The sequence below is a fragment of the Pelecanus crispus genome, chromosome 1, assembly GCF_030463565.1.
Source record: "Pelecanus crispus isolate bPelCri1 chromosome 1, bPelCri1.pri, whole genome shotgun sequence".
In the NCBI taxonomy this organism is placed as follows: Eukaryota; Metazoa; Chordata; class Aves; order Pelecaniformes; family Pelecanidae; genus Pelecanus; species Pelecanus crispus.
This window is the reverse complement of record NC_134643.1, coordinates 72,194,473-72,218,034: the sequence shown is the minus strand read 5'-3', so window position 1 is coordinate 72,218,034 and position 23,562 is coordinate 72,194,473. Positions and strand designations below refer to the sequence as shown.

Here is a 23,562-nt window from a genome sequence, read left to right as displayed (position 1 = left end):
ACCATTAGTGAGCGCTTGTGGCTTTTCAAATACATGCTACAAAAACTAATACGTTGGAGTTGAGGCAAGTACAGTAAATATAAGCAATTACAGCTGAAAGAAAGAAAGAAAGAATAAGGAACCTTGTGAGGCAGGTACTTTAGGTTGTTAAGTACCTTTTGCGATATTACAGCGCCAGTGTGAAACAAACAGCGAGAGCTAGAAAGCTGAAGGTAGGTTTTTCACGAACAGTGCCAAATGTGTCAGTGGCATTACTGCAATGTTTAAAGCAGGAACATAGCATCAATTATCATGACTATTTAAAAAAAGAAAAAAGGGGGAGGTTGAGGGAGAGCCTGGCTTCTTGCAGGCTCCATCGTCGTGGTGTTCTTCCCCAGGCTCTGCATTGACGTCACAATGACACGGTGAAGCCGAAGACAGGAGCTGGGAACGGTTCTTCTGCTTCACTTTTGATAATCGAGTGAATTTGTCGCCACTCCGTTCCTTCCAGCATGGCTAAGAGCGCAGAAGTGAAGCTGGCGATCTTTGGTCGAGCTGGCGTGGGCAAGTCAGGTATGTTTGCTGTCTGATTTTTTTTCTTCTGCTTGTCATCAGGTAACTTTTTGCTCCCTCTGTGCAGACAAACTCTTTGTACAAAAAGACAGCTGTGACCTTATTCTTGTCAGGGAGATCAGGATCAGGCCAGGTGTTCTCTCTTTGTTGCTTTCCACACTATTTTCTCCAGGTTCTCCAGAATAAAAGTACTTTTATCACTTTAAAAAAACAACAACAACAAAAATAAACTTCCCACCCCAACTCAATCCCACTTCTCATGAAGTGAGTGGCAAGATTGCTCTTTTCCATTGGAACGGAATTAGTATTTAATTTGTTTCTTCATAGCTTGTGGTAGATGAAGGTATTTATATTATGCTCTCTATCCCCTAAGATCAGATCCTCTGTTAAATATTGGATGACTTCTGTAATAGCTCTAATTCTGGTTGATTTCGGTGGGAAATTTTAGACTCAGCAATGCAAAGAATTTTTATTCTCAGTCCTCTCTTGGATTTACATATTTACTAGGAAACCAAGAAAATATGATGTGTAACGTTTGCATTTGGAGAGATCTTTTGAGAAATAAACATAGTCTGGTGAGTTCATACTGTAGAAACACAAGGGGGAGGCATAAATGTTAAAAATCCATTTCTACAGACAGCCTTTGCTTTGGTGAGACAAGGAGCGTAACGCAAGGGTTGTGAGCTCTCTCGGGTAGTTGGGTGGTGTTGCATTAACTTGACACCTCCAGGACCACTCTAACATGTCCTTGCACCACCCGGATGTGGAAATAAGGAGACTGAGTCTAGTCACGCTCCTGTGCCAGTTTGGGAATTGTAAGGTACTGTTTATTTTGGAGAAATCTGCACAAGACAAGCCAGGAGGTAGGGCGTACCTGTAAGAGCACTAGCGAAACTCTCAGCTGCTGTCAACCAGCTCTGGTTCTCCAGAGTAACTTTTATACTAGAATTGCCAAGGTTCTGGCCCATAAACTGCTGTTACAGTTTCGTTAACTTTGGAAGGGGTTGTTTATAAAAGCATGTTAACCCAGAAGGTATTTTACTAGAACACTGTCAGTGAAGTACGTCTGTCAGCCTTCAGGAAAAAAGGCGTATGTGAGGCAGAGGTTGTTAGAGATTATACTGCTTATACAAACACAATGCAGATTAAATTCTGCCTTTTTGAATAAACTACCCGAGGGAATGCTGATAATATACTGGGATAAGTTTAAACTGTTTCTTCTCTTATGCTGTTCCCACCCCCACCCCTCTTTTGTATTTTCATTTCACTGTCCCCTCCAAGTTTTGCGAGTAACTTCGGTGGTTCTCCTTTTGGTTTGTCTTACATTCGGTCAAGGGTTCCTGTGGTTGTCCAGTCTTTTGGCTGGATTAAAAATAATGCAAGAGGATGCTGAGGTATTTGCAGGAGAATTTTAACACTAAAAGACTCCCCTCGCCCTGATATTCTGAGCCATTTGAGAGCTTCTATGTAAAAATAGAAAAACTACCAGTTGAATGCTCAGTTAAAATGCCTCACCAGTATAGGATCAACAAGAGCCTTTTAAACCTGTTGTATCCTTTTTGTAGACTTCACTATACTAGGATTTTATGGTAAAAATGTTTTCCTGTAGTCCTGGAACTGGGTGGGAGAACATCTTTAATGAAAAGCCAATAAAAATATCCTAGTCTTTTAGAGTCCTCCTCTCTCTTTTCTTTTTTTCCTGTTGAGATGCGAGGAGATATTACATAAAATATGACTAAGGTCCCCTCTTTTTGATTGTGACCACGCATGTGAGTCTGTGTGGAAATGAAGGCGCAAATAAGTGGCAGCACAGCAGGGTGAATTTAAGTAGGTGGAGAAACTACAGAGAGCTATCAGCCACCTCGACAGTGCAGCAACTGTGCCTCCCAGAATCTCCAGCTTGCTTATGAAAACCCCTCTTGTACGTTCCCATAAAAGGATCCAGTTTCAACAGCTTGACCAACTCCAGAGAAATAAGTGTGTGTGTGGGGGGGGGGGGAGGAGCGTGTCTGAAAATACCTATTGGCCTGTAGCCAGCAGTAGGAGCTGTGGAAGTGCTGTTACACCTTTGCTAAAAGCAGAGCTGGGCACAAAGTAGTCTTCAGATCACTGGGTTTGGTGGATAAGTACCCTGCTAAATTAGTGTTGATAGTGTCTTTTTTTAGCAATGTAATTCTCTATCCCTGTGACCAGCTTGTAATACGTTGACGACACAGGATCCTGTGGCCATAGGTTACTAGAGTAGGCTTGGCCAGACAGCTGAAAGATAAGCCAGACTCTAGAAGCAAGAATGCAAGGCAGAACACTGGAGCACGCTAGATACGTGTGATGAAAAGGAGACATTGGGTGATAAATAAGGCCACTGTAACTGCCAGAAAGCCATGCCAAAGTATGGTCACTGGCTTGCTTTCTTGGCTCATCTTCATTTGCTGAGGAAGAGCCAGGCATTAGGTTCTTAATCTGTAAGTGGCTTCACCACCTGACAGCATCTGTGAAGTTACAGACACATATTGTAATATCCTGGAGAGGCTCCTCTTCCAGCTCCTGACTGGGACTTTGGATCAGTGAGTCAAAGCAGCTATGAAGAAAGAAGTGTTGTGCTTGGACATGTGGAGAATTAAAGCTGTCCCTCACGCACCATGAAAGTCAATAGAATTGTTACCATTACTGAGAGCTGAGGAACATCCTAATCTCATCATTAATGCTAGGCATCTGTTTAATGGGGTGCAAGATTCCTTGTTCTACTAAGTAGTCCCTTCCAATTAATCCAAGACTCTCCCAAACATGAGGTGGGAAACCACAACACTGTTCACAAGTCAGAATAGCGATAGCATCTCAAAAGAGAGTTAAAGCCGGGGAAAACAAAACTTTTCTCCACTTTCTTGCTGCTTATTTACATGGTTTACATGGTTCAAAGGCTTAAAAAACGAAGAATGGGGAATAGCAAGTCTGTGTCAGCTTTTTACTGTTCTCCTTCCTTGCCTTGTCTCCTCCCGCCTGCTGGAGAAGGCTAGCAGAATTGCTAATCAACTCACCTGTCCTGTTTTGTTTTTTACTTAATGTGGGCCGAAACATTTCAAAGAGAAAAGGAGGAGCAAACCAACTCAGAAGGGGGCATGTAAGAATGCTCTAGTAAGGCGCTTAGTTCAGAATTACACTGAGTAGTAAATCACTGGTCAGCTCATCTGGGCAAGCTACCTGGGCAAGCTCATCAGGTACGAGCATCCCAGCCTGCTCTTGTACAGTGGACTGGATGCTCCTCTATTCACCCAGTTCTTATTGTATGAAAGTTGCATAAACATTGCTTTAAACTAGCTGAAAAAAACCCAGATGAGGAGCTCTGCCGAAGCCAAGGAGCTCTTTGCCGCTGCTTCACTCGGGAAGAAGAGGAGACGCGCTGTGGGTGGGAAGGGACGTTGCTAAGCCCTGCTAGCACCTCCTGCACAGGGCTGCACCTCCTAATTTGGGCTAGAGTCAAGCAGCACTGGGGGGGAGAGAGCTTTTAAAGTCTTTTTCTTTATGTCCAAGAGGAGCTTGGAGGGAGCGGAGAATTAAAGTTGAAGTGAATTACTTAAACATTGCTGTTTAAATTGTTCTTCTGCTGAATCCTACAGCTTCATTCCTATGGTAACAAAAGTTAGAATTTCCTAAATAGCTCCTTTTAAAAATACAGTAGTAACAATTAATAAAGACTTAAAGGCCTTGTTCTTCCATGTCATCACAAGGTACAGTACGTGCCCAGAAAGCTGAAGAGGAGTGAAAATATATGAACCGGGAGGAGAAAAGGGCATGTATTGGATAGCACTGCATGGCTGATGCTTTTCCAACTCATAATTCAGTTGAGTATGAATGCTCAAAATACCTCTGCTTAGGAGCCTTTATATTTTGGCCAAAAAAGAGAGAATGTCTAGCTGCAGCATGTGCTGTCCAACTTGCCTTTTTGCTGTGTGTGTGCCAGGCTGAATACTCCAAGTTTCTGCATTAGTGTGTATGGTGTGCCCAGCCACAGGCAGATGCAGTTCTCATCTGTCTGGATGGGCTGTGCAGCTGCAGCTGTGGTATGTGACACGGAAGTGTGCGTGGTTTCTGCTGGCGCTTAAGTGACAGGGACGATACTAAAGCTCCCACAGCCTCCCCCCCCAGTAAATATGTGTCTGCTTCTAGGCAGCTATGCAAATCATTTTCTTATGCAATCAAGTACATGAGACACAGGGCTGTTGTCACCTTTTGATCCAGCAATAGCTCAGATGTTTGCATTTGGGCAAGAGGGTGATCGATAAAGTGGCATCAGTAAATATCATCCTGCAAAGAGCCTGCCCCATCTCAGAAATGAAGATCTCGCCAACTCCAGTCCTTTTAGTGTCACAGTTGGGAAAGTCCTGAGTAGACGTAGATTTGTATCTGTTGGCTTACACTATTTTCCCCAGCTAACCCAGGATGGGGGGAACATACTTGGGAGAAAGATATCTGGATTTGAAAGCTGCTGCAGAACAAATTCAAGCAACAGCCAAGCCAGAGAGGCCTACAACAAATCTGTGTTTTGTTTTTGTTTTTTGGGGATATGTCTGAAATACACTACCAGGGATCACTTCCCAACTGCAAGGTCTGGGCATGTGGGGAATAGAACTGAATTCAGCACTGCACCACCCTGACCCCCCCTTCAAAAAAACATATGGGTTACTGGGAAAGAAGCCCATTTCAAAGTGATTTTGTACTTCACAAATCCCTGCTCATATGTTTTCCCCCACTAGTTTCATTTCAGGGACTTTTGGGGAGGAAACATGAGTTATTAAGGAGTGATTAGTCATCAAGCTCACAGCTCTGCTAGTAAGGCGAGGAAGGCTACCACAAAACCTTCAAAGTCCATGCTATACCAACTGATATATCTAGGGAGGATTACTGTAATAAGGTGCCTCTGAAATCCAGAAATGTGGGTGGAAGGAGACTCAGGATTTTCTGTTGTGGTTTGTTTTTTTTTATTTTTTTTACACTGGTGGAATAGATCAGTTGCTTTTTTTTTTTCTTTGTTCTTAAGAATGGCAATGACAACCAGATGCTTAAGCGATTATACAGTGATCAAGTTTAACATCCACTATATTAATTGTCCCCTAATATTTTGCTGGTAAAGTACTCATTAAACAATCCCACTGTTTGCATTCTCTGGTTTTACACTTTTCAACCAGGTACAGGTTCACTGAAGGTACTGTGCATGTATGTGCATACATACTAGTAGAAACATAACAGTAATTAGGTCACTCTGGGTGAGGTTTTGTGGTGATTTCTCCCCCAGCAAGCATGCAGATATGTCCCCCTGGAGCAGGTAATACTGCAAGCAACCAGTTGCATTGAGATGACCTTTCCACACTTCTGTCCAGTGGATGACACTGATGCCTATATGGAGGGTGAGACATAGGTTAAAGGATTAGTGAAATAAGGTGCTGTCACCCATGAATGTGTGGCCCTGAGACTTCTTGACATGCTGACAAGGAGAGGGGCTGCTGTTGTAGTGGCCCGAACACGTGCGGTTTTGGGGCTGGGCAGGGTGTACATTAACCAAGTGCAGGGCCCTATTGGGATCAGCAGTACCTGTGGGCACCCCCAGCATGCTGCTTGGAAAAGCCCCGCTGGCGTTACCACACAGGCACAAGCTTTTAGTCAGTAGCTGCATGACAACCAGTCTTTCTTGGACTTTCTCAAAACTGCATTTGTTGATTCTTGTTATGCTAAAACTGAAGAGAGGGAACACCAAGGACCTGGACTAGACACAGAAGCATTTGCCCTGAGTGCCAGGATGGTCTACTTGTATGTTACCTCCTCCCTTTCCTCTGCTTATTTGCCTGTCCATGGTTCACTATAGCCTTGCCCTTGGTGTAGAAATCATTCATGCTCTGCTCAACATTCGATCTTCCTTCTGACTAACCATGAAATAATAAAACGCAGAATTTCTCTAACCAAACGCCAACATTGTTCATTCAAGCATAGCTGCCTTCCCTGTTCCATCTCATTTAACTACATCTGACATTGGCTCTACCTGCGTCCCCTCTGAGCAGCTGGTGGCAGCTGTTAGAGCTAAGACTAGTCCTGCTGTTCTTCGTTTCTGTTTAGGTTGGGCTAAATATAGCCTGCTGTTTGATTACCAGGGAAGGAATGCCAGGATTCAAGATTTATGTGTGCAGCACAGCTTTTCCTCTAGGTCTGTGCTCAGCCACCCCCTGCGGTGCTTGCCTTGATAAGATAGCCATCCTGTCCACTTCTGTCTCCTGTAGTCATTGCAAAAGACAACTGAAAAGTTTGCTGGTGGAGTCCCAGGAATCCTTCGCCTTGTTCTTTACCTCCCTGGTATCTGGAGTCTCTGCCTACCCCTTGCCTTGCATATACTTTTTTGCTTTGCTGCTTCTCAGCTGTCACCCTTCCCTCTCCCCTTGCCAGTTTAGTACATGTTTCCTAAAGTCTGCGTATGGTAGAATCACTTCTGCTTTGTACTTTACATGAAAACTTTGTATTTACAGTTGCCTTTTCAGCCTCCTCACTTACTGCTTCCTCCCATCTCTGTTTCTCATCTCCAGCTCCTTTGTTACTCTTTGCCCACGCTGTCAGTGCGTCATTAAAGGCTCAGTGCACGAGATCCATCTGAGCCGACCTGGCAGCAGTGATGTGATGTGGCAAAGAACAGCCACTCTGAAGTGGTTCCTACTGTCTTGGAAACCATTCCCTGGCTTGGATTTTGAGGATGCTCCAAGCTTTGGCTGCTCCAGGCAGTCATTGTGTGAAGCCAGCTTCACACAGGTTAAAAAAAGGAGCAGTGTATATATTTACATAGCTAGCCTCAGACATAGAAGTGGGTAAATTCACCTATTTTGGCTTTGTAGCAGGGCAGGAGAAACAAGTTATGTCTGTACTTCCCAAGCAAACTTTATTTTTCTGCGTTTATCTTTGCACCACCATTGTGCCTTTTACATTTACAGCACCCAAAAATAAATACGTAAGTATATGAAAAACTAACACCGCCTTAAAGTAGGAGGATGAACAAAACGCTTTAGGCTTCAGCTGAGCTGTGGTTACAGGGCTGTCATTAGCTGCTGTTGACTGAAGGTGTTTGTACCCTCTCACCGCACGCCTGGTAGGCACTCCCGACACTGTGGTGAGCAGGAGAGTGGAAGAATGCTGTAAGATAGCAGTGGGCAAGGAAACTACAGCATCCTCACCCATTTGCTGCTTTTATTCCAAGTCTGTGTTTGGTCAGCATTACTGACAATGCTGCAGAGGCAGAGTTGCAACTTTGGGAGAAGGCACCCCTCGGCTTTCCTTCCCTTTCACATGCAGTCTGCAGAGCGCTGCCGTGAGCAGTCCCCATTACTGCTCTACTGGTTATGGGGCTCCCACCTCACCAGCTCTGAACCTGGCCTGCTGTTTGAACTAGCATTTCTTTCCATTCGCCTCAGATTAAACCAGCTTCCCCAATTTCATTGACTCCTACTTCTTCCCAGAGTCAGAAAAATAACTGAGAAGGGGGGTGCCTCTGTTTCTATCGCCTTTTCGTAATTCTGAATGGGAAAAGTACTTTTTATGATTGTTTCCCACCAGGTAGAGCATTCACACTGCTGGAGTTAGTCTGCAGCTGTTACAGTTTCTAATGGATTTGCCATGTAGGTGTTGGGAAATGCCATATATTATGGTAGTGACGCTGTAGATAACTCATATTCTATGCATACAGTATGAAAAGATGAATGGCAAGAGAAGCATGAAGCCCTGGGGAAGGAAGTAGTAGATATATTAAACATATGTGCGGCTTTAAAATGCCATAGAAATTGGCTAGAGTCTCCAGCTGCCTTTCCAGAAATGTTAGGCAGTAGTCTGCGTGCAGGAAAATGAGAGAGTATGCTGAAAGCATCAAGCCTGGTTTTGGAAGCACATGAAGCTCCTGACATTCACAGGTTGTTTTGCTGCTGCTGCTCGGGGGTCGGCAGAGAGGAAGCTGCAGACAAGCAAGAGCAGAGGCGTGGGGCAGCGATGCATCACTGTGTGGGAACTGTTTAGATAAGTGGCTTGAAAAGTTTTCAAGCTGGAAGGATGTAATTGGAGAGTGCACGATATACTCTCCCAGGGAGGGAATTTCTTTACCACTTGAACAGCATTCTAGCTTTCCAAAGGGCTGTGGGAACAAGGGCCACCACCATGACCCTCTTGCAAGGCACGCCACTATGGCTATCCTCAAGTGGCCAATATGGAAACTGAGGTGAAGGAAGGAGGAGCCTGATAGTCTCAAGTCACTAAGGGAATTGTGACTCAGGCATTGCCAAAGCTTCTTTTCATGATTTCTTCTCTGGGCCAGGGCTGCCAAGATCCAGCCTGCAGATGGCTCCCAGGCAGGCAGTAGTTACCCAGCATCTGAGCCCCAACCCATATAGGTCCTGAGGGATCCTTGTGACCCTTTATGGCTCATTCACTGCCATTAATTATTGACAGCAAGATAAAGCATTGAAATAACATTTATTTTCATTAAAAACATATTTGGCAATCCTCTCTTTCACTACTTACGCAGTAGGACTTAATTTCATTTTGACCCACAGGACCACAAGCAAAAGAGAAGCTTGTCTTTACCTTCTTTCTCCCCTTCATGAGGCTATATTTGTCATCCAACTCTGAGTATAACTATAATATAATCTATCATAGATTTGCACAACCCTACTCTAGAGGGCTGCTTTTGTCAGTGGCTTATCTCTGTGCCTCCGATAGGAAACAAAAATCCCACTCCCCACAACAGCAGAAGCCAGTTAGACAAAGCTGTTGGCCATGATCTTTTCCTGACCCACCCAGCAACTGACCTGTGCCCTTGAGGAGCTTTACAACTGAAAACTTCAAGTCTGACAATCGGAGCAGGAAAATGCAAGAAAGAGTGTAGAAGCCAAAAAATTGGAGTGGGCTATTTATTTCTTCACTGAAATAAGGCTGCAGAATAAATAGAAATATATTAGAGAGTCACCACAGAAGAATGCAGTATTACACCCACAGGGAGCAGAAAAAAACACAAACAAAAAAAACCCACCCCCAAACCCCACACTCTGCAAAACAGGGGGCATGGGAGTATGAGTGCCAAAACAAACACCTTGTGTTAACCAACCTCAGTGGCAGAATCAGTGACGCCAAGCACTACTGCTTAACCCGACTGGATGCTTGTGGTTACATACACTGGAGCTGGTTCCGCTCCAGGCCGAATTCCAACATTAAATAATTTAATAGTGATCCACAGCAGGAGTTTGTCCCAGGAGTCCATGTCTGCTAGATCTATTGCCAGGCAAAGTTTCAGGAAATTTATCTCCAATTAAGAAAACTTGGCCTTTATCTACAGGGAGCATAGTAGCTCACGGGAGATTATTGAAGAGGAGTGGAGAGGAATATCAGTGTCCTTATTTATGTATTTATTTAGAAAGATGTCCTTCAGTGACGTGTGGTCTTTCACCCATTCTGGCAGTGGGTGCCTGCTTACTCCAGCTGAGGATCTGGTCAAAAAAGCTTCTGTACAAAGCCAGGAGCGTGAAGTGGGCTGTCCACCTCCCACTGCTGTGCTGTGCCCACACAACCACCTTTCCCCTTGCTGCAAGCGGGAGCTGAGGAAATCGCCTTGTTTCCTGACCACAGCCAACAAATTCACTAAAGCAGGAAGATTGAGAGCTCTTGTAATTCATATCCGAGCAAGTGCAACTGCAGCTGTGGCCCTTACATATCCACTCCTCCTGTTTATTTATGTTTACCTTGCTGATCAAATGACAAAAACTGGGAGCACAGGAATTTTCCCGTAAAGATGCACAGTCCTGAAAGCAGAACACCTGCTGCTGAAGAGCTGCAGGCAGAAAGGTTGAAGGCAACAAGAGACAACTTTGTCCAGAACACAGCTTACTGTATTTTAATTATCAAATATACGTACACTGTGTCCTATTGATGACTTTGTGACTAAAGAAACATGCTTGGTCATAGAGCTGTGAATAATCCAGCTAGAGGCTAGTGAACATAGGTGGACCATGGATGGAAAACAATGGAAACTGAGCAGAAAGAAACCCCTGCTTTTGAGATTTGAAAAACAAAAGTGAAAAACAAAACAAAATTCTCCCTATTGTCAATGGATGAAGGATTCATTAATGAGCTGTACTGCTGAGATATGAAAGTAAATGATGCAAAAAGCAATCCAGGATCATTTTTTTGCTTGAAAGGAAGTGACTTATCCCGACTGGATGGTTCAGACCCATTCAGAGGGAGAGGCAGACCTGTCCTGGAAGCACCAGCTGACCACCCTTCTCCTCATATAACTGATACTGTCTCACTGAAATAAAAGCAAACACTGGCTGAGGCAAGAAATCAAGATCTTGCCTTTAATTAATCTTCAGTGCCCCATGATAATCTCAAATCAGTACAGCTCATGCAAGAATACTCTTTCGTTAGTGTTTGGTGTAATTAAACCAGTCTGTTTCTCACCACACCCCACCACTTTGGTAATTCCTTGCAGATTTTTGTTTGCAGTTTCTGACCTGGCATCTGAAAAAAACTAAGCCTCTCTCATGAAAACAAACTACCTCTATTTTAAACGCAGTCAGTATGACTGTTTTCTTCATTAAATTTCTATTTAGGATCTGGCATGAAAGAGGCACCTGAGCTTTGACTTGGCACCACTATGGTGGAAACCAGTAGAAATTCACATAGTGCTCAGTGTATGTTTGGAGCCTGTACTATCAGAAGTACTTTCATAGTTTGGACAGGTCTTACGTATAGCTCTGCAGACTTCTAGGGCTCCAAGGAAAAGATCATGCACCATTTCCACTCTTTGCTGCTTGAAAAGGCAGACACATTGGATTCTGAGCTAAGAAAGGAGCTTTGCCTGTTCTGTTTTTCTAGTCCCCTTCTACAGAATAAACCACCAAATTTTATAGGAATTTCATTCTCCTATTTTATTTTCATGCTGAAACGTCAGTAAAATTCCCTGTTTCCTAAGCAGTTGTAGCACCTATGATGTGTATTGATCTGTAGAATCATGGGCAGTTACTGATCTGCATGGTACAATCAGCATCAGCTCTGGAGCAGGCTAGCTTGGCATCCCTTTGAAGATGAGCCAAGAGACAGACCATGGAAAATGCAGAATGACCCTAGAGCAATTTCTTAAGTTTTTGCACTTTACAGGTATCATAATTTGCCTGCAGGAGGTCTCTAGACACAGCTGAACAAACCTTCAGTATCATTAGGACTAATGTCATGTTCAATATCATGCATCTCACCTCACATTAGCTCTGTATTTAAAAGACTTTTTAATCACCTAAAATAATTTTGCCTGGCTCATTTTATAGCATTTCTTGAATTGCCAAACATTTACTGAATGATACTTTCTACTAAGCTGTGAAAATTTTAATACCATCAAGTTTGAGGAACTTTGTTGCACATCAGAGTGCTGCAAGTATTACTTTTTGTTCCCAGTGCTGCAGCATGGACAGGGGCTGGCTGCAAATAGAAGCAGGGACTCAACAGGAAAGAATGACCTTCACAGCCAAGTTAAAACAGTACGTTGCCACCTTAGATCCTACCCTCTAGTTTCTGCACAGGAGGGAGCTGACATTCATGTTGTTCAAAGAGGCAGGGAAAATACAATGACCAACAGTAGGAGTTGGAACAGGGCTTAGGGAAACATGTTCATGATTAAAACACCTTGAAGCCTGATTGTGCACTGTCATTTTCTGTTCATTCCCATTAATACTGTTGCTCTTGGTGAAGGTTAAAATGCTTTTGTGTTTTGTGGATAACAAGACATAGTGGATGGAAAAAAGTCTTTAGTTTCAAGCGTGGGCAGACTGACATCATCATGTGTTAAAAGTACTAAATCATTGTGCAATTCCAGGACTTCTCTGTTCACTTTAATAGGCGACTGAAGAAGTTGGGGCTCTACACTCCTGTGACATTCTAAAGGCATATTTCATACGACATTTCAGAACACTTTGAACCTGCTGATTGCAAAAGTGCTCTCAGCTCCCAAACTGTTCTGCTCAGGAAAAAAAAGTTTCCAGGGCAGTCACGAAGATAGGATGCTTGGTGTGCCTCCCGGAGTATTAACCTAGTGAGAGTAGTTTTGCACACGGGTCTGTTTTGTAAGCCGTAATCCAGTTGCACCTCTACAGTTTCTGAAGAGTCCTAGGGATGGTCTTAATGATGTCACTCTTCTATTTGGAGAACAAGATGAATGTGGAGTGGTGGTTTGGGGTTTTTTTAAGTCTTAATATTGACCTCTAGAAAGACTTATCTGCCTGAAGCTTAGAGCACAGAGTGACATTCTCTAGTTCCCTGTTGGATTGCAGGCTTTCTGAGGAACAAAGCCGGTCTCCCAGTAAAAGTGGTGGTACATGACCCAAGAGATTCAAGTTTGATTCCTGTAAGAAAAGTGCCTCAGCTGCTGGCTTTCAGCTATTCTAAAAAAAACAACCAAAAAAACCCCAAAAAACAAAACAAACCAGAAAACTCAAACCCCACACTCAAAAACCCCCACAAATGGGCTGGAAGAAGTTCATGAATGCATGGAGCTGCTAGGTCACTGTGGGAGTGACAACTGTCTCTTGAATAAAACCTAATGATTTTTCTGCCTTCAGTTTATCCCTGTACCTCTCACATGAGGGATAGCCAGTACTGAAAAAGCCTTATGGGTTGGGACATCTTTTAGCACAGCACAGGCACATGCAGTGAAGGCAGCAATACTAACGTGGTAACTCCTCATATCACTCAAGGACTTTAGTGAAGTACTGGAACATGATCAAGGAATTTCATTACCTCAGCACATCATCCTAGCCACTTATTCTAAAAAAAACCCCAATCATACCATTCTGAAGCTTTCTGGTGACAAATGAAGTAAAGTGTTATTTACCACCTTACTGTAGGAGGACTTACGCCATCTGTATCTCCAGAAGCCAAGTCATAGCAGCTCCCTCAACTCATGCATTTGAAAGAGAATATTGTTGCCTAAATATTGTCATGCAGGTACCATACCAGGCACTTGTTACCATACTTCAATATTAAATGATCCTGGAGAAACTTTGAATGGCAGTAACATGAGACTTATGTATGGATTCTCTCTACTCTTAGGGAGTCAGTGCAGGGCTCTCTGGCAGTAGTCTCAACAGTGCAGGACTTGTCCAATTTTAGGTAACTCATGAACCTCCTAGGATTTTATTCCCCAGTAAATAATTTCCCTAGTGACCAGCATTTTGTGTCCTTCATTGCAAGGGGGTCAGAGTAGGTGACTGCAGTGACCCTTTCCGACTTGAAAAAATATGATCTTGTTGACCATGATTATATTAAATTAAGAACTTTTCCCTGGTGCTTAGTTGCCTCCCCCAACACCCCGAGCTAAAACACCTCTATAGTCGCAATCCTCTCCTTTGGGCCACTTGACCTTTCCTTTTTCTTAGTAGAACTTTTATTCTATATATCTGATTATTCCTATACACTGTCTAACCACATGGAGCCCTATCTTCCTTTTATAAGACAAATGATTTTCATAATACAGTTATGGAATCTCTTTATAGTATTTAAGAAAAAAAGTAACTTCCTGTTAAATAAAACAAGTACATATAACTTTATGGCACAAAGTTGAAAGCATTAGCTGAGTCAGTGTTTGGACTATGCTACAGGGGTGTTAATGAGAACTAACTTGCAAATTTTATGCATTTGAACTCATTAACATGAACAGCACAATTTATGCATCAGTGGCTTATTTGCAAGAATAGGGATTAACAGGAGCATGTGGAATAGCAGAATACAGATGCAATTTCTTCTGTAAATTCACATTGAGATCAGAACAAAGATGCAGAGCTTTCTGCTGACTCTTGCTAAGATGGATATTTTTGCCTCTGACCAACGTGTAAGATTTGAAAACACACTGGCAAAGAAGCTAAGAGCTTGCATAGAGGAGATCCTGCATGTATCGGGGAGGAAATCTAGACACAGACAGTTTTAGAAAGAAAATCCAAGTTAACACTCTTAGAAGATGAAAAAGCGAAGTCACGGAAAGGTGACCTTTAGTTACAACTCTTCAAAACTAGGCAGAAATTTCACTGGATTATTTGCAAAGCTGAAGAACATTAGTTATGGGAAATTAAGGATTATTAGTTAAATTAATTCAAGATTCCACAAAATGCTAGACTAAATAACCTTGTACAATGCCGTGAACAAATGCTGTGTCCCTCAGAGACAGGAGGAGGTTGATACTTAAGTAAGATTTGATTTCAGACAATCTGAATTGCAGCTTGTTGGTGCCACTACTTCTGCACTGTTTTCTCATTCTTAGAGGTGATAATCTCCTAGGGAGGGGTCCCAGTTTAAAGGAGGTCCTCTCTGGGAGATCTGAAAAGCAGAAGTTTCAAAACGCTTAATGGGGAAGGGTGAGAAGGTAGATGTTTTGGGTTTTTCTTTTTTTTTAATCTCTTAATCAAGAGCATGTTTCCTCAGCCTTAGCCACGCCAGGGACTTGAACTGAACTGATCTAGGAGAATCTGCAGGGATTTACAGCAAGACTTTTCTTCCCCCCCACTCCAGAAGAATACTGGTTTGGGTTGGTCTCTTCTGAATTGCCATCATACTTAGTTTCCATAGCAATATTTCCACAATTAAAAAGTATTGACAGACATCTGGAGATCAATCCAAAGTCTGTGGAAATCAATGAAAAAGCATGTATTTATTTCTGTGGGCTTTGGAGCAGGTCCATGGAGAGCAGGGTGTTGTGGTTTAACCCCAGCCAGCAGCTAAGCACCACGCAGCGGCTCGCTCACTCCCCCTGCCCGGATGGGATGGGGGAGAGAATCGGAAGAGTAAGAGTGAGAAAAACTCCTGGGTTGAGATAAGAACAGTTTAATAATTGAAACAAAATAAAGTAAAATAGTAGTAGTATTAATAACAATATAATAATAATAATATACAAAGCAAGTGATGCACAATGCAATTGCTCACCACCCGCTGACCAATACCCAGACAGTTCCCAAGCAGCAATCGCTGCTCCCCACCCAACTCCCCCCAGTTTATGTACTGAGCATGACATCATATGGTATGGAATAGCCCTTTGGTCAGTTTGGGTCAGCTGTCCTGGCTGTGCCCCCTCCCAGTTTCTTGTGCACCTGGCAGAGCATGAAGAGCCAAAAAGTCCTTGACTAGCATAAGCAGTACTTAGAAACAACTAAAACATCAGAGTGTTATCAACATTATTCTCATCCTAAATCCAAAACACAGCACTATGCCAGCTACTAGGAAGAAAATTAACTCTATCCAAGCTGAAACCAGGACACAGGGTCAGTTGTTCCATGAATTGTGTTCCACTGTGACACTTCCCAAGGAGGAAAGCAGGAGTCTGGGGTGTCCTCACACCCAGTGCTAGCAGACTGTCTCAGGAAGTAGTATAATGAATTGGAAGACAAAATACCATTTAAAAGCAAGCATTTTAAAGGACATATCTGTAGACCCCAGAAGTGTGGCATGCTATTTCCTCAGTCATAGCTGCTGCATTGTTTTGCATTCAGAATTTGGAGCACTTCCCACAAATTCTCTAAAAGCTCATCATCTGAAAAAGTTATAGTTCAGACTTCTTCTCTGTCCCTGCCTTGTAACAGGCTGCAAGTAGTGCAGCACTAACAGACGCTTGCTGTAGCACTTTTCACGTACTGGGGACAGACACTGGTCAAAGACGTGAATTAACTGACGCCAAGCACAGCAGCTGTGCCAGGAGTCTAACCCAGACCTCTCCAGTTCAATCTAGACCCTGACTCCTTGGACCAAGGACTCTCTTCCTGCTGTTTGCTTGGTTTAAACTGCCACTATCAGCATGTTAGATTTTTTTCAGCTGCACAAATGCAGACTTACCGCAACCTACTGGCTTCATCTCCTGGATAAAAGCATCTAGCAAAGTGCTTATTATCATGGGACAGCAAGGACATGCCTACAGTTACAGTGTTTTTCTGTTCAACAGTGATGTAATACTTCTAGATGAGCCTGGCACAGACAGTGGTGAGAAAAAGAGATGGTTTGAGAACTTTGGCAATTAAAATATTGGGGAGACAATGCTAGTTATTAGCATACAAAGCATCAGGCTCACAATTTCAGTAAGAGGAACTATTTAGCTGCGCTGCCTCAAAATGCTGAGTTCTGTAAGTGAAATCAATGTGGCTCCTGAATTTCTTTCTTTGACAAGGATGAGGCTTATCAGTTTTCAGACTGACAGGTGGAGCTGGAAGCAACACTATTTAGGTAGCCTTAAATAGTAGTAGGGTAGTACCAGATCCCCTGTAAGTTTCTCAGGACATTGCTTAGATTTAGCTATTCCAGCTGGATATTGCCATACTGGGTGTCTGCTTTGGGCTGCTTTTTTTTTTCCTGAAGATGTCTGCAGAAGTAATACAGTCATTTCTAAGAATAAGGTTAGGAAAAAAAAAATGGGCTGTGTCTGTGTTAAAAAAATATTCTTGCAGCCACTTTACATAGGTATTCTAGTATCATCATTCCCCAGAGCAGGAACTCAAAATATGACAGAGAGGGGTTAGCATGTCAGCAAGGCATGGTTTTTGCTATGCTCGTGAAAGTATACTTATGTTTGGTAGCAAGCCAATGCCTCTGGAAGTCCCGAGTTGTGTTTTATGTGTTGGAGCTGGGAGTTAAGTTTTCCTCATGAGTTTATCCTTATGGAAAAATATTCCAGCTCTGGATACAGGACCATCTTTCTTTTCAAGGAGCCGTGTACGGAAAAAAGTGGGCACGCTGGCATTATGGCCTTTTCCTTTTTCCTGGCACAGAGGCACTATGAAGTAGTAATGAAGTGCATGGGAGACAAAAGTCCCAAGAAATGAAAAGCAAACGGCAATTTAGGATTAAGATTGCCTTTCCATTAGTTTATCTGAAACAGATTTGTCCTAGGAAGCAGTTCTGGAAGCTAAAAAACATAGCTCACAGCCTCAGAGATCAGTGGCAAGAGCCTTTGTATCTTCCATGCTTAGGCTTCAATGGAGCTTTTTTACATCCAGTGCAACCAGAGATAAAGAACGCATCAGTCTCACCCACTTACAGATGCTTCCCTACTGGGCAGGGTCGCAAGATGTTGGCAAAGGGCGATCTCCCTCCTGCTACTGCCTGTGTGGTAGTTAGACTAAGGGTAAGCGGAGGTCTCCGGTCTCAAGGGCCATCAGGCCAGCCAGCACCTCTCACCATCACCAAAAATAATCCAAAGCACAGGGCTGAGGTTTACCTCACCAGTTCAGGAGAAAGTTTTAGTTAAATACCATAAATATAAACAAACACATAGGGAGATGGATATACATGCACACACAAAATTTAGCGCTTGCACAGCAGCAAGGAAGCTTTTGTTTAGCCTGAGATTCCCGTTTAGGCTGCCTCAAGTGATGAGTGCAGGGCACTTCGTGCATTGGCATATACATCAGCTCAGCAGCACACTGTTATTTAGCTTCTGGGGAATTTTATAGCCTGCTTTACTGCAGCAAGAGCAGCAATGTGATGAATCTTTTAAATAAATCTCATGTGATGGATTTGCTGGCGCCTTATTTAGACTAGGGGTGAAAAGTATCCCACCCTCAAAGCTCAACACATTTACCACCAACACAGGCACCATTTGGCACCATTAGAGCAGTTTTGACTAGGAAATTTATATAAAAAAAATACATATACTGTGTGGAGACACATCACAGATGAGCATTAAGTGCATGCAGTGAACAACTCGACACTGAAATGAGCATACATTCAACATTAACTAGCTGAAGTCAGAACCCTACTACACAACAACTAGATAGGTCGTCTCTTCTGCTGTGTGTGGTTTCACTGAAATGCTACAGTTGAACCTCAGAACACTCATTTCATTCATCTGCTGCTGAAACAAGCCGTGGGGAAAATAATTTATTCAAGGGCAACTTCAATTTCATGTTCACTCAGAAGATAAGTTTAACCTAATTTCTTTTTAAAGCAACTTCCTCTCCCCTTCCCTCAGCTCCCCCCACTCTCTACTTTCTGCTTCAGTGCTGCAATACCAAAGGAAGATGTCTGAAGAGTATTTTTTGCCTTGTATGAAATTGCCATGAGGAAACGCTGTTGTCCCAGTGAGAATAAGGCCAATTTTGCAGACTCCTGGAAAATCAAATAATTTTTGGACAAAACCCTAAAGTTTTGTGAGTTTATCCAGATATGGACTTTTGTTTTTACATTACTCAGGGAAAACCAGGAAAAAGGCATGGGTTGGTATGCAGTTCTTGATCCCACATGCCATGATATCTTAATTAAACTGTACCTTTTGTTTGCTTAAACCCGTAAGTGTGTGGAACTGAAAACTTAGCTAAGACCTATTTATAGGGCAGTGTCACTGGTCTATGCAAGTGTTAAGTTAATCGGACTATTGCCTAGTCTATCTGCTATGTGAAGCAAAACTCCCCTCCAGCATTTGTCCCTGTACGTAGGAGTCTAAGGGTCGGAAATACCCTGTCTCTTGCCTAGGCTTTCTACACATTGTTACAAAGGAGGTTTTTGCTGGATTTCCACTGCCTCCCTCTTACCACCTCTTTTTTTCCACTACCTCCAAGATGTCCCTTGCTGAAGGACAGTAGAAAGGGGGTCTTACAGCTCTGCTGCCTTTCTTGGCAATGCATCCTTCCACACTGGATGCCTTTGTGTCAGCCTTTTCCTGCTCAAAGCTTTGCTTTGCTCAAAGCTTTCTGAAAGCTCTGTTGGTTCAGTATTTCAACCGTGGCTTGCAGGGGCATGAAACCAGTATTTATATTAACCTAAGACATATTCATTTTGCATCTAGAATGAGTGATAAAAGTCTGATCTTTAGCAAAGATACAGGAGCTGTCTGCAGATCCAGAATGTCACATTATTTTGTGATGTTTAGACAATCGGTTGCACAGGCCCAGGAACTAAGCACATGAGAGCTTAAATCCTGAATTGTCAGTATTATATCCTTCACTGATAGTCAGGATGCCTTCATATCCAGTTGAGAATTTCGAAATCCTAAGCTTTTTAAACATTTTATGACATGCCATTACCAAAAGTGTTACAAAAATACCTTGGGGAAAAAAAAAATTTCTTTATGGAAGTTTTCCCTCAACATATTTCTGTACTTTTGTATCAGAAAAAATACAGGTGATTTTTAGAAGAGTTTGAACCTTTTTGAGCAGTGGTCTTAAAATGTGTTTAGAAAGGAAAAAAGTTAATTGCTTCACTAGTTTGATATAGAGTATTTAGTAATTTTCTTCCTGTGACATAGGAAGAGAGCATCTCCTTGCCTTGTTGCACCTCCCAGAGAATTATAATCTGACTTGCAGTGTCATTCATACAAGTTCACATGGATGTTCAAGGGTACGCTCAGTGAATTTTAACTGCTAAAGAGAACAGTTTTAGTATGAATACAAGTACAAGGATCGTGTTTACGTGCATATAGCAAATGAATGACAGTTCTAAAGTCCAATTGTGTCTATACCAATAGTTAATTAGCAGCCAGAAAAAAATACATGCATTTCAATATCTAACCTTGAAGTCAGGTTGGTATAAAGCTCTGAAGTATTGTCACATTAAAACATTATCCAGAAATTCTGTCTTTAAATGAATCAGTGAGCTGTGGTTGACAACAGGAGACTTTGGTCCTAGTTTTCTAGCATCTGTTCTTAATTCTGCTGCAATTTATTATATAACCTTGAGAAAACTTCTGTTGTTCTGGGGTTCCTTGCTCACCATTGTATGCTGAGATACAAGGAGAAGGCTTTATTAATCTCAGAGAAATGCTTGAAGTCCTTGAATAGAAGCTATACAAGTGCAAAGTGTGGATGACAAAGAGAAAATTCCCTGGGGAGAAAGTAAGAGAAGGGGCAGGTGGAGGGGAGTTCTTGTACACCTGCGATGCATAGTTCTGCAAGTGCTTCTGCAGGATAGGAAGCTCTCAGACGTCTGGCTAGAGTAAAAAAGATGCTAATTTTTGACTGAATTAAGCTTTGCAGTCAGGGTGGATAGGAGAGGATGAGAAATTAAGGGGATGTAACAGCAGCTTTATGACAGGACACTGGAAAGAAGGGGACTCACCAATTAGACGGCAAAAGGTAGAGTGAAGATATGATCAAGGTTTATATATCATTAAAATGGTGGGCAAAATGAACACAGAGTTCATTGAATACTACAGTATGAGGCCACTTGAGGAAACCGGTCTAAGGCTGGCTTAAAACAGATACAAGCAAGTATTTCTTTACAGAATGGGTAGTGAAATCCTGAAACTAGCTACTAGAGTTTTAAAACACAGCATCAGCAAGTTCAAAAAGGATTTACTCAAGTTCATTGGTAACTGATCTACAAATGGATTTTGAAAGCAGAAGGCAGGGATGTGCCCTGTAACATCCTCATTACAACAGTTCTCAAGGAGAGGAGCGGAGCACAGGAAGCAGCCGGGCTTGCATGCTCTCCCAAAACAGTATTTCCTGTTGTCACTGTCAGACTAAGCACTGGCTAAGATGGAGGGCTGGTCTGACCCAGGAGGGCATTTAGTATGCTCCTGATCTACAAGGAACAAATCACCCAGTGCAGTAACTTTACGTGCTGATGGTTTTCCTCTAAGAGACTCCTTCCTTATTAGCTCCAGACTTCCAAATATTATCAGATCAGCACTAACCACTTTCCTGAACATATGCTACTACTGCACCGCCAAGAAAGGAGGTTCCTTTTTTTTTTAAAAAAAAAAATTCACATTTTCAATTAACTGCTATTCTTTTTATTTGCTTTCTGGTGTGAGGTTTCAGAACACATGCTTAATGTTTTCAAACTTTTCTGCATAATGAAGGTGGCTGAACACACATTTCAAAAAAAGCTGAGATTCTCAGAGTGTCTGCTGCCATCAGTCAGGACTGCAGTAAAGGTAGCAAATGTTAAAAAAATTGCAGTAAAGTCATGAGAGATGACAATACTTTTGTGACTGAACAAGACTGCAGCTGGCTGTCAGCCATCTAGATGATTTTACATGCATTCAGCTTCCACAAATCAAAAAGACTTCTGGAATTAATCTATTTCAAAGGTCTGCATCAAAGAAAAACAACCATTACAAGTGGCACTTGAAGTCCAAGCACAGGTATTTGGGGAAAAAAAAAAAAAAAAAAAAGGAAAACAACAAAAAACAGAGCACTAAAAGTCTGTTTTCCTGGCAGAGGACCCATTTTACCACAGTCACAGCAGTATGGGGTGGTTTTTCTTGAGGCTGAACAGATGAATTGTATCTTAAAGTCTATCAGCTAGGAACTTCTGCAACAGGGGTTGACCACACAAGCTGATGTTGGTGAACCAGAAAGCAAAATCTGGCCAGGAACATTTCATTTTAATGTGATTCTTAAGTTGTTGGCTTATGCTTCATTCTGCTTCTGCCTAACTCCTTTGTTTTGCAAGAGCACTTTATCTGGAAGGCACAGTTCTGTGCTTGCTGGGCCATATGTTAGGTAGCCGTCCATAAGGTGTCCTTTTCACTTGGCAGCAGGGATAGACAGCCCTCGTAAGAGAGGTGATAACAAACACACACGTGCTTATTCAGAAGTCTAACAAAATTTCAAGCTGGAGCTATTCAAAGTGTTGGGTTGGGGTTTTGTTTTTTTTTTCTTTTTTTTTTGTGGTTTTGTTTTTTTAGACAGTCACCCAGACTTCTAGGAGTAATTTCTGAACCATGAAAAACCTAATATGACTGTAGCCAAGCAGAGGAAAAGCTAGACCTGTCTCACTGTAAACAAATACTTCAACTATACTGCTGCGCTTTAAAACGGCCTTATCAAAACCCCTGGAGGACCAGCGTTCCTCAGAAGCGCTCTGCCAACCTGAACATGCAGCTTTGATATAGTAAGTCCCTCAGTTAAGAGGGCTATACGTTAAATCACTAAAGCAAGAAGGTGTGCGGCCTACTTGTACCCAAGCACAGGGTGGCTTATTTTGGGGAGTTGAGCTGTAAGATAGGTTCTTTGCCTATATCCCCAGGTGTCATAAGGAGCACAGGTAGCCAGGAGGTTATCTGGACATCCAGTGGGTGCATAATGCAGTTTCCAAGTTTTATGATGCTTTATGTAGAGCAATCCTAGTTTTAATGCGAGAAGTCTTGTATCTACTAATGAGAGCTACAGATTAGGAAATAGGAGCCTGAGGGCTGTTGATAATAGTTGACGCCTTGTGTGGTCTTGGCAAGTCACTTAATCATTTGCTACCTCAACTTCGCCCAGCCCCTGAAGACCATAGTACCTTTTTATTTCCGGTTTCCTCTTTCATTATGGTAAGAACCAGCAAGCCCCAGCAGAGATTAGAGGTCTATCTCTACCATTTGCTATAAGGCGAACAAAAAAGATGTGCAAAAATCAGCTGATGTTTGTATACTGATGAGTGCCTTGTTTGCAGTGCACCATATGGATGCAAAGTTTTCGTCTGGCATATTCCTACAAGCAGATGCCTGAAGGAGCAACTGCTCATCTGAAGTTTTTACTAGAGAAACCTCCCATTTCGTTTACGCCACAACCTCCTCCTCTTTCTCCTCCTTCTCTAACATATGGAAATTAAATGTAGTTATGACTCAGGGGAATGTTTGTCCTTAAAATTAAAGAGCTTTCCCTGAATGCACTTTCTGTGAGGAGTTTTATTTGTCGCCTTTCTTACAAACCATTTGTATAGTTTGTGTGCTTCTATAAATTATATATGTCAGCAGAAAGCCATTTGCTTGTACTAATGTTATAGGCCACTGATTTTGGATACAAGTTTGCCATCTGTTGGCTCCAAGACCAAATTAAGGCTTAGATATCAGCCCAACTGAGTGGTTTAGTTCTCCAGCTTTTATCTGCAAGGAACTTTGCTTTTGCAGGTGCAACACAATGCTCAGTGAGGGTTACACAAATAACTAATTGACGGGCAGACATTAATTTCACACCATAGTTTATTAGCTGCTGTGTGGCAACAGCCATATGTTTGCACATTCTTACCCTGTGGAAGATGCAAGGT

The 23,562-nt window shown here is 42.5% G+C and overlaps 1 protein-coding gene across 2 annotated transcripts in view; it reads left to right on the top strand.

Moving 5' to 3' along the window:
* Positions 1–491: 491 nt before the first annotated feature.
* RERG (RAS like estrogen regulated growth inhibitor) overlaps positions 492–23,562 on the top strand; it is a 109,411-nt gene continuing 86,340 nt past the window's right edge. For both annotated transcript variants that reach the window (XM_075727704.1, XM_075727703.1), the window contains exon 1: positions 492–552. In XM_075727704.1, coding sequence (XP_075583819.1) covers positions 492–552 — 61 coding nt within the window. The remainder of the gene's footprint in view (positions 553–23,562) is intronic.